Source organism: Anthonomus grandis, chromosome 17 (assembly GCF_022605725.1).
Source record: "Anthonomus grandis grandis chromosome 17, icAntGran1.3, whole genome shotgun sequence".
NCBI lineage: Eukaryota > Metazoa > Arthropoda > Insecta > Coleoptera > Curculionidae > Anthonomus > Anthonomus grandis.
This window is the reverse complement of record NC_065562.1, coordinates 198,378-210,640: the sequence shown is the minus strand read 5'-3', so window position 1 is coordinate 210,640 and position 12,263 is coordinate 198,378. Positions and strand designations below refer to the sequence as shown.

Genomic DNA, 12,263 nt, shown 5'->3' with positions numbered 1-12,263 from the left:
TGAGTAATTTAAAATAAAAAACATTTCCTTAAGTTTTTTTTTTGGTACGTCAATGCTTTGACGCATATATACGTAATTACCTACATATAAACTCAACCATATATTATGCTTGTATATAAATTATTTAAAAAATTGGACATAATAAATTCCTTTAAGAGGTAAAATATATACCGGAATTACAAAAAGCACAAAAAAATAATAAACAGAAAAATGACACTAAACAAATAATCTTTCCCTAAAGTAACCATTTTGGGAGAAAGCCTATGGATAAAATGTCTCTAAACAAAAGGGGTCGTTTTTGCATTAAAAAACTATATATTTTTGTTTTTCTAATTATTTTAATACTGTCACTAAACTAAAAATGACGCTACTGCAATCAAAAATATAAATTTTTTTACTTTATTAAAATAGACTAAACCGTCACTAAACAAAAAATGTCGCTATTGCAATTAAAAATATGAATTCTTACCTTATTAAAATGGGCTAAACCGTCACTAAACAAAAAATGTCGGTATTGCAATTAAAAATATGAATTCTTACCTTATTAAAATGGGCTAAGCCGTCACTAAACAAAAAATGTCACTATTGCACAAGTCCTCGAGTACACTTTGCTCCGCATTCGCGTTCCTACTGATTTAATGTCACTGTTGCCCACCACGAGCGTATTAATATTGCGTAAGCCATAATGACACTTGCGCCATCTAGAGGTCTCTAATGTAATTATTCAAGATATTTTGTATAGTGACATTGTTGCCGGTGTGGTTCAGAAGAGTTTTATTGTAAAAAGTACATTTTGCAAATATTTTGTATAGTGACACTTTTGGATTACATGTGCGATATAGTCGTTTAAATTTTTGAAGCAATGGGGCTAGCGTTGGAAAAGAATTTCTTGTTTCGTGGGAGATGGCATTTTCAGGTTTAAAATGTGTAATTTGGAAAACACGTCATTATTAAAATCGTATCTTTTTTTATTTCTTTGAAGATGTCTTGAAGAATTTGAAATGAAATAAAATGAGAAATGAAAATTTCTTGAAGATGTCTAGAGGTCATTGAGATGGTAGTTGGAATCCATGTAAAAAATATTGGAACTGATTCATTATGAATGCGTTTGTATAGTAAGGGTGTCCATGAATTATCACTTGAAAAATTTTCACCTTTCAGTTGAACAAATGCAGACACTATTTCCGGAGGTTTATGAACGTAGAAAACATTTTGTACTACTGCAACTAGTGTTATAAATGTAGGACTTAACCAAATCATGGTTTATTGTTGAATATTGTTTAATTTTGTTTAGCAAGAGCTTTAATACAAAAACAACATTTATTTTGTGGTGAAGGAGGTCCATCTACGTGTGTTCGCTAATCTGGTCTATTATAGCGAATAAAGCATGGTAATTTTATTTGTAAATCAAACTCTTGTCTACAGTTAGCAGGTAGTTTGTTCCAAATAAATAATAAAGTCATGGGATCCATATATTTTTAAAAGAAATCCATTGATAGATTTTCTAATTCCTTTGCATTCAATTCTCGCACATTTTTCTTTCCACTTATAATTTGTAATAATTGTTCACATAATATATTATGTTTTTCTTCATTATAAATGTTTGTCACACTATCACTATTATTTTTTACCGCACACTTTATTCCAAATAAATATTTTAATGAATTTAATATTTGATTCAACATCTTTTGTGGTTATAGTTCTACTTGAAATCAAAGAATAATTTTGCTTTTAACAGATTTTATTACATAATCTTCTACTATGTACATGGTTTGGTTTAAAAATAAAACTAAAAGTTTAATAATAAAAAATATATTTAACTTAACTAACATTTTACAAAACATCTTTTTTTAAAATCCAAGAATTATGTGTCTTATCCATTCCCAACCATTTTACGTAAACTTGGTTCCCTTTACGCCGTAGAATTTTTTCAACCAAATAAACGTCAGGATGTTTTACTTTTTGCAACTCAGCCCCATAAAAACCACCTTGAATTTCCACATTATTTTCATCTTGTAGTAAATAGGTTGTAGGATTTGTTAGATTAATTTTTTTCACTTGAAAGATTTCATTTGACCAATTGGGTGTATATCCTTTTGTGAATGCTTCTGTTTACATCAGTTAAGTTAGCCCCCCCCCCCCCCACTAAAAATTTTTAGGTAAGGTAGTATCTATAATTTTGCTCCACAAATTTTAAATTTTGCTCCATCACGGTTTAGAAACTAATTGCATTTTAAGATGGGGGGGGGGGGGGGGCTAAGTTAACGATAGCCCCCCCACCACTTATTTTGATTAATTTGTTAGTGGATTTTGGTTCTACTAATTTTGCTCCGCTAATAAAAAAATTTGCTCCATAACCGTTCAGAAGATATAAAAAACTTCAAAAAATATACTTGGTTTATTAATGTTTTACATTTATTTATATTTATAGTTTTTTCCAATTTTTCTGTAATCAGCGCCTGAAGTTGATTTGGTTCTGTCAAGATAATATCAAGGGAATTTAAAAATTTTGCGTCTTGCGTTTTGATCTCTATGTAGAAATATTAATTCTTGATAGCTGTCACAAAAAGCACTGCACAATAATTGTGTTATCGAATCAAAGCCACACGTATTTGATAAAGTTACGGATTTGTTACCGTTAATAGTTATTGGCTTTAAGCTAACCAAGTGTTCATTTTTAAGCAGCGCTATAGGCAACACTTTTCTTTGGGTAGAATAGTTGGCTTCAAGTAGTTCAATTGACGGTTCCAGGTATGATGTCCGAGGACGTTTTTTTTTTTCTGACTTTCCTAAACCCCTCCAGTTCTCATATGATGCTTGTTCCATAGATGAACACTGTAAACAAAATAGCTCATCGTCGATTTTGACACTACAGTACTCGTTGTCGTGTATTCCTCTCTGACAGTTTGGACAGGTGGAAGTCCACTGGCTTCTGATCTGGCATGAAGGGCAGCAAATTTTTGTAGTGGAGAGCTCTAAAAGAAAATAAAAAATAAAAAAATGTGTATATTATTATATTTAATTCGTAAAAATACAAAATGCAGTAATCTAGGGCTCAACCATTATTATTATGCCTACGCTATGCTGATATCATAGCGTAGGCATAGGATACATGCTAATTAGATCTGTATGATTTGTTATCTTTTATAGATATCATAAAAGTGATAACTTAGTAAGAGATTTCAACAAAAAAATAGTGGCCTTGATGTTGGCGAAATTTAAGAAAAACCAAGTTCCAAGATTTGTCCCACACTTAACAAAACAAACGAACAGGTCAGGTTAAATAAAAGATTGTAAAAAATACTTTGTAAAAAAGGTACCTTGATTTTTCATACTATGTAAAGTAGGATTTTCATCAACAAAAACTGCTTTCTTTTGTGTATCGGTCTCTTTATGAAAAAAAAAATGAATATATAATATGCAAAATGCGATTCTAAAAAGGAAATACATACTGTGTAATTTTTATTTTAAAAAAGTTACTGACGTCATCGATTGCTAGATCAATTTGTTCTTCTGAGAAGGTGGATAACTTAGTTGAACCATCGGAAGATATAATAGTTTTTAGGAAGTCATCTGCTTTGATAGGTAGGACACGATTGCCAAATAAACGATTTTTTTTATTATTAAAATTGCTTTCTACCGGTGCACTACTTGTGCACCCAATGATGGGCGAGCCTTTGAAATACGGTTGCATTAATGCTGTCCACATCGGCAGGTACTTGCAATATTTTAAAATGTCTTTAACAAGTTGTGGTACACATTGCTGATTTCCTCGATCTCCGATTTCTTGTCTCATATTCGCCGTAGCTTCACATTCTTTGGCAATCTTTTCTGCTCATATTTGAAATGAATTACATTTATTATCAGCGGAAAAGTAATTGTCGATAAACTTTTCATCTAATTGACTGTGTTCTTCAATGGATCCAGTCGCACAACGTCTTTTTAACCACAATTTCATTGTTTCGCATGCTGTAGGCTCTCCCAGAGAATTGCTTCCTTCTGTATCACTCAAGGCTACGGTACATATGGCTTTAAGCATATTTTCAACATCGGTTATATTATTAGACTTAACTAACTGACCAACAGCTTTTAAGTTGAACTCTTTTGTAAGTCGATGTTGATTTTCAAAACTTGGCCAACCTGTTGCTAATTTAATGAAATGCGGGCTACGTCAATTCTCACATAACATGTTTCTAAAAAATCTTGTTTATTTACGACAGCATCAAAACAGTGTTCTACATAATCATGTAAAGTTTTAAATTTGGTAAATGTTAATATGCAGGCATACATTAGTGCAAGAGACATGTCTGTTACGATTTCATTTGGAATCGCAGCCCCAGAACGAATCGAAAGTGAGCCAGCCATGAATGGATATTAATAGCATTTTGACTTTCGCTAAGCATATTTGTGACAGAGAATTGGTTTTCGGTTTTGAAAATTTGGCTTCTTATTGTACAATCATAACAGGAATATGTGATTGGTTTTTTCTCCAGATGGTTTGAGTATTTTGCGGACAACATGACCAGTTGCATCAATACTTAATTTAGAATACTCTATTGTACAATATTTATTATAGACGTGTATTTGAGTATTAGTCCATACGTAAACAAAAAAGGGTTCTATTCCAATTTGTTGAATCGCACCTTTCATATCAGGATGAAGTTTTAATTTACATATAGCCTTAATTACGTCACTATTTAATTGAGTTTTCTTAATGAAATCATGCTTAGCTACACGCAAGGTTTGTAGCTTTGGTAACGAAGATGGTTCATAATTACCCATGGACATTTCTTCACTAGCCTTTTTCTTTCTGTATGAGCTGGGTGCCATACTCCTTTCTGTTAAATATTGCCCAAGCTCATGCCTAGATTTACGACTTAAATGACGCTTATGGTTATTCGTTGTGCAAAATCTTTCTCCGTTTAATTGGAAATTAACACTGACATTTTCATTGTTTGTTTCTGGCTCATCTTCTATGTAGCCAAAGAGCTTGGAACAACATTGAGTGCAGTGTCCGTAAAAATGTGCAAAATATTTTCCATTCAAAGTAACTTTCCCACGTTTAAATGCAAAAACACAAAATATATTGTTCTGGCGTAATATCAATTCAATTTTTTTATGTAATATATGGGTCCATTCCTTCCTGATAAATACGATGTACTCTCTTACTCGTAATATTCGTCTTTTGTTGTTCTTTTCGCTTTTATCATTTCTAGCATATATTTGAGAATGAGGAAAAAGTGTTTGATATTCAAAATTTAATTTGAAATCGAAAGAAGTTTTGCTGTTAGAATTACTACCTGATGAATTATCGCTTGAATCTTCATCACTTTCACAACTTGATAATGCATTTATTTCATGTTGTAAATTGTCAGAATCTTTTAACCCTAGAACACTCTCGTACATAATTAAACGCTTAATACTCTTAACACGTAAAATTTACGTATATTGAATTAAAAAATCAAAGAACAGTGGTAAGTTAACAAATTATTTTTAGTAAACAGAAATAAACAAAAAAAAAACTTATTTTAAATTAATAACATTTTTAATAACAGTTTTGACACTGCTTGATTTGGTGCTCTTCACAAATAGGTTTTTTGCATTTCGGGCAATAAGTGGTCGTCATGCGTTTAATTGTTATGGGACAAACTGAGCAATACTTCCTTGGGCCTTTTTGGTTTTCTGTTACGAATTCGGGAGCATCTTCTTTTTTCAAGACCCCTGAAATTATTTTTTTTAATTCACGATTTAGTTTCGTATTTTCTAAGCGACTTGTCTGGTGAGATTCTGTCCGTTTTTTGTGAAGCTCCATCATAAACTGCTGTCTTGGTAAGGGTTTTCCACCTTGGGCAAAAATGTTATGCGAATAAATAACATACGCATTGATGCAAGCAATATTGATCATATTATAAAATATGCACATTGGCCATCTTTTGGTTTTGCGGTTCGCACACATATTTTGACACATTTGGTCAAACGTGTCGACTGCGCCCTTCGTGGAATTATATGACATTATCATTTCGGGCTTTTTTGTATTTATGTTTACTGTTCCGTTTTTATGCATTGTTGATAGCAGATTCACTATTTTATTATTTTTAGGTTTATAGGACACTAAGGTGCAAGTTTCACTGTATGCGTACATAGACGTGTTGATCTGACGTTGCTTATTATTTTCCAATAATTCTGGTGGAATGTGTGGCTTATTCTTACGGATTGTACCAAGTATTGTTAAATTATATGGTCTTTTTAGTAATTTTTCTGCCAAAGGAATATTCGTGAACCAGTTATCCATGGTCACGTTGCGGTTAGTACCATGAATTGGAGCTGTTAAACTAGTTACAAAGTGATCGGCTAGAGGCAGGCCATTTGTTTGGGTAGATTTGCCTAAATACGGTTCAGCATTGATCAAATACTTGGTAGCGACATCGCATAACAAACCCAACCCGTACTTAGCCGGTTTATTAGGTATATACATGCGAAACTGACATTTTCCCCTAAAACCCACTAGCTGCTCATCAATTGTTACATATGAACTGGGCTTGTAGTTTGTTTTACAATGGTTAATAAATTCCTCCCATAAATTTCTTTCCTTTTAGCCCTAGTTGTCTTATCGTCGAACCGAAGACATGCAGTCAAAAATTCAAATCGAAATTTGCTCATCGTTGCCCTGTATCTGGCCCCGGAAAAAGATGTATCAAACATAATATTCAATGACGCAATATTAATATTCAATGAAGTGATTGTCCTTCAGTACTGCAGCGAGTATATAAAGTCCCAAGAGCGCCTTCAGTTCATCTAGATTGGTTTCAGATATCCTTTGGGAAGCGTCATGATAATTTTTGTTTTTTCGGTTTATTTCTTGATTTGTATATGTCACTATTTTAGTTAGCATCGAATGGGTGAAAAATATTTCAAATGCACGCAAAGGTTCTAAAATACCTCTGACTTCAGCCTTAGGACCAGGCCTTACATGGACAACGTTGATTGTAGGTGTTTTACCGATTGCATGTGGCGTACTGGTTTTCCAACGATATCCATTTTTACCCCTAAGAGTATCTCCATTTCCATCTGGAACTATAATATGCTCTAGATCAATAGCGGTATCCTAAAAATTATTAAAATTATAGTGCAATATATAGCACAAAAAAATTATATACATACCTCACTAAAATTCGTACTGGAGGGCTCCCCTCTCTGCGCATGGTCTGGTTGTATCATTGTCTCAGTATCAACAGCAATTTCCTATACATTACAAAAATAAAAACAACTGCATGCTAGCCAATGAATAAGAAAAACAACTTACCCCTTCAAAACCCATACTAGATGACCCTTCTCCTTGTGTACTAGGGGCATCCGATAGTAGTCTTCGCTTTTTTGCAGGCACAGTAGTACTCTTTTTTATTTATCCATGTATACTTTTTGAAACTCTTTTCCACGTCATCCTCCACATTTTCTACATCGGGAACATAATCGGGATCACAAAGCTATCATCAGAATCGCTATTATTTCCAGCTCTATCCAGCTCAATATGATCTTCCTCCTCACTATCACTACTCTCGTATAGCAACCGTTCAAGTTCGGCATCCGTTAGCGGCTTTTTACTCATTTTATAAGAACAAAATGTACGATAAAACTCTTGACACGTCAAATTAACTTACTTTTATTTATTGGTTAAGCCTCTTAACACGTAAAATTTACGTGTGAAACCTCAGGAATCGAGACACGCTAGCACCTTCTTAGACAACACTTTTATTAGAACTGGCGAAAAATATTACCGATAGCCTACTCCAGGCACTGGGTAGCAGTTGGAGTGGGAGACTTGACGCGTTTAAGAGGAATTAGCGACTTTGCGCAATTATACGTAATTTTTACGTACAAGAGTGTTCTAGGGTTATATTGGTTTTAGCCCTAGCAATGTTTTTACGTTATAGTAATCTTTTATCCCTCAATCCACACCCACTCTCTAGAGTAGTGTATTGTTAATAAGCGTTGATGATTCAAACCATATCGGGTCATACTTTGATGACACTGATTTGTTATTAATTATAAGATCTTTATGTTGAAGTAGTAGATCTTTCATAGCCCCTATTTCTTGTTGACTCCTTCTTGGTCTGCCTGCCATCTGAAATTTAAGAATCTTCATATTAAATTCTTTAAATAAATTAGGGTTATTATGAATTTTTCCTTATTGTTATCGTTTACGGTAAGCAGCGGATGTACTTTTTAACTTAAAACTATTTTCTTTTAAATTTCCAAAAAAGTAGTGTACATGTCACAAAAGCCACATCCCGCTAACGTTCGAAATAACAAAGCTAATCCCTCAAAATTACAATGAAATCCGGACACTCTGTACATTGGTAAGTTAAAAAATAAATGCAAATTCCGGTGAAACGACAAGAGTTATCGCGTTTTATCGAGGAGAATCGAGAAGCTTTTTTGTAGTAAAAATGCTACGAAATAAAAAATAACTTAAAAGTTACTTCAGTTTTTTTACTCACAGGCGTGTGTAAAAAAACTGTCGGCATTAAAATGATGATTGGAATGAACACATTTTTGAAAATAAAATTAACAACACATAGATTTTGCAAAAAATCCTGTTCGAAATCAGTTTTTCAGGCACTCGATGTGTTGCCATATGCGGCCTGCGGCTCATTTAGCAATCATCACATGTATCGAAAATAGCTATTCTTCGGTAGGCTTAAAATGGGGTACCCTTTAAAATGTCTGTTTTGTAGATAGGTAAATATGGCGTAAGGATAGTTAGCATCGGGGAACCCCAGATGTTAACCTCCTCATCACCAGATTTTGAAATTATTTGCATGCTTAACCTTAGTATTAGTCTTTACCACACGGAGTTTAAATCTGTTCAAACGAACCGGTTTGGGAGCTAACGTTTGCTACTTTTGTATTATACCCTAAAGTTTTTGGAAATTTAGTTTGGTTTTGAAAAAATTATTTAAAACTTTTTTTATTTTAATGTCTATTAACTGTACTATCGTGCCGGCATTAAAATCTAGGTAGGCAAGCGTCTCCTGGTCTATAGTAAATTGCATTGTCTATGCATTTACTGCTGACGCGGTTGTCACAAAATTAAACGCATATTCTTCCGATGAAGACGCTTAATGGTTATCTTTCATGCATCCGTCATACGATGGTCCGATGATCCGACGGAACTCTGATTGGTTAGACAATTTTCGCGCCATCTTCCATACGAAAATTTTAAGAAATCTTCCGTCATCGGATGAAGTTGAAATAAATTTATGAAATAAACTTTTTTTTTGACATGACATTTTGTTTACGTTTTTTGTTTGTTGTCATTATATATTATAAAATTGGTAAATTTCTTCCAGTTTTTATTATTTTTCAAAGGATTTTTTGTTGGTGTTTTTTCATAAATCAGTAGGATAATATAATATGGATCGTTATAGAAAGGTAGAAAAAAAATGTTACTATGGACCATTTCTAATAATTATTACATTATTAGGTACAAAATGAAAGGATTTTGGCTATAGAGACGCAGCGACGCCGAAAAAATGTATTGCTTTTATCTCTTTTTTTATTGTATACCAAAAAGGATTCTAGAAAATATACCCCAAAACGATTTTGGATCAGAGATATTTTCAGGAAACGAAAAGAACAAGGTGTCTACCATCAATTACTTAATGAAATGAGACTTTCAGACACAGAAAAATATTTTAATTATTTGAGAATGACATGTGAGACTTTTAATACCCTATAAATATTGTGGGACCTAAATTAACAAAACTCTATTGTGTAAGAGAGCCAATATCTAGTGATGAACGACTTGCAGTTACATTAAGGCATGTATAAGAATACTTTTTTATTATTAAGTAAATATTTTCATTAAAAGGTTCTTAAAAATTGACAGATCCATTATATACAAGTATTGATCATAAATTTTATTAATTGCTTCATTATTTAATTTTCTATACAACTTATTCTTTATGCATTCACTGTGTAAATACTTCTAATATACATTTAAGGAAAACTTAAATTGTACTATTTTATTTACAGGTACCTTGCTAGTGGCGATAGTATGGTCTCTCTTTCATATGCATTTAGAATTGCTCAGAGTACAGTATCAAGTATTATACTTGAAACTTGCATTGTTTTGTGGGATTTATTAAGTGTTATCTTTATTAGTTATCTTTTAAATACTTACAGGCCAGTTCAGGATCAACATTTTATAATTATAAAGGATCTCATAGCACTGTTCTCTTAGCATTATGTGATGCTAAATATAAATTCATAATGGTTGACATTGGCAGTGAAGGGAGACACAGTGATGGAGGGATTTTTAAAAACTCCAACATGGGAAAAAGGCTTTTAGAAAACTCACTTAATGTTCCAGAACCCTCTATTTTGATAGGTAATGAAGATCCTTTAAATTATTATAACGTTGCTGATGAAGCTTTTCCTCTATCCACTTATATTATGCGTCCATATCCTGGAAAATTTTTGCCACAAGATAAAAGAATTTTTAATTAAAGGTAGAACCAATTTATTTTACTATTAGATTTGAAAAATAACTAAAATAGTTTGTTAGGCTTTCTAGAGGGTGCAGAGTGATTGAAAACGCATTTGGGATACTAGCTGCTCATTGGAGAATATATAGAAATGTTATTATATCTAGTCAACTAACCATAATTGCCATAGTGAAAGCTACAATTTGCTTACACAATTTCATAATTGATAATGAGCAAAATAAAGAAAAGCAGTATTGTAGTGCCACAATTATTGATAGGGAAGATGAAAAAGGAAATATTATTGAAGGAGACTGGAGACGTGAACCTAGGCTAAACCTCCTGCCTGTAAACAGGACAAGCACTAATATGTATGGCAGAGCAGCAAAAAATGAGGAACAGATAAAAAAAAATATTTTATGGAAGATGGAGCAGTCACTTTCCAATGGAATAAATAGCTTAACAATTACAAAATAACTGGAATGAAGGCCTAATTACTTTTAGTAATTTTTTCATCTTAATCTTAATAAAGGCTGTACGCGATTTCTAATATTATCACTTTGGACCTATATGGAGAACATTAGTTAGTTGTTTATATTAAATTTATTTGGTTCTACATTTAATATTCTAAATGTACATTTCCCTTATAAAAACTATTATGTATGTTATTATGTTAATAATTTAATATAGTATATAGATATTTTTTTGGTTTCATTTAATCTTAGGTTCTTTATGAGCCTTATAAAATATTTTTTTTAGAGTTATATTTTATTTTATATATAAGATTGACTTATTCAACCATTTTGATTTTTTTAAATTAAGTAAATCTCACATTTTGTAAATTGTTTCAGATGGTCAACATTGCCTTATTCTGGAGTTATATAGCTTATATTTAGTTCTTTAATTTAATTGATGTGAACATAATGTAAACTTTTTCATTAAACTCGAGAGTATATATTATATTCAATATAATTGTACTAATATAAGTTATATTGTTTTTCTTATAGACTTAAGTTATAATTATGAGCAATACTACACTAAAATATATAATTTATTGCACTAGACATTTTTTTATTACAGATAGGTAGTTGTTTAATGATAAAGCAGTAAAACTAAGGTGAAAAACTGAATCTATGTGTTTAATTAGGAAATAAGACAACAATTTAATTTAATTGTGATATTAACATATAACATACATTCAATTAAACTAAATTGGAATCTTGTAAATATAAATAATACATATATACAAATAAATATAATTTACAAGTATTCTTTGCTGCGCTCATATGCCACTTGCAGCAGCTTGATTTCAAGAAGAGTTCTCTCCTTTTGAGGCATTAATGCCAACATATCAGATATTCTCTGACAGATTGGATTAATATCTGGCATTGTTGGGGCGGGTATCTGTACAGGTTCATTGATTTTTTCAAGGGCTTTCAAAATAGCTCCTTCAACCGCATTTTGACTACCCTTTTGCCTATGTCTCCCCTCATCACCACTAATGGGAGATGTCAGTGGTGATGAAACAGCTGAAGCCGAGGGTGACTCCCTTGGTAGTGTGACATTTGATACAGTGGGCCGGAAACTCAATGTGTCATTGAGGAATGACATATTATCAAAATATTCCCACCCTCTCTTCCTTTTTGCTCCTGACCCACTTGGAAGATACTCTTTACCCTTTAATTCGCACATATGTGTCTCTTAGATTTCTCCACTTTTTTTGGAGAAAATCTAGAGAAAAATTTGGATTTTCCCCAAACTCCTTATAAATCTCTAGCC

At 32.3% G+C, this 12,263-nt stretch overlaps 1 protein-coding gene across 1 annotated transcript; it reads right to left on the bottom strand.

The window, feature by feature from the left end:
- Positions 1-4,857: 4,857 nt before the first annotated feature.
- Positions 4,858-7,919, bottom strand: LOC126746418 (uncharacterized). The gene is made up of 3 exons (XM_050454678.1): positions 7,304-7,919; positions 7,162-7,242; positions 4,858-7,105 (listed from the first exon to the last, which is right to left on the bottom strand). Exon 3 carries the CDS (start codon positions 6,473-6,475, stop codon positions 5,546-5,548), a length of 930 nt encoding a protein of 309 aa, XP_050310635.1. The 5' UTR covers positions 6,476-7,105; positions 7,162-7,242; positions 7,304-7,919; the 3' UTR covers positions 4,858-5,545.
- Between the last annotated feature and the right edge of the window lie 4,344 nt (positions 7,920-12,263).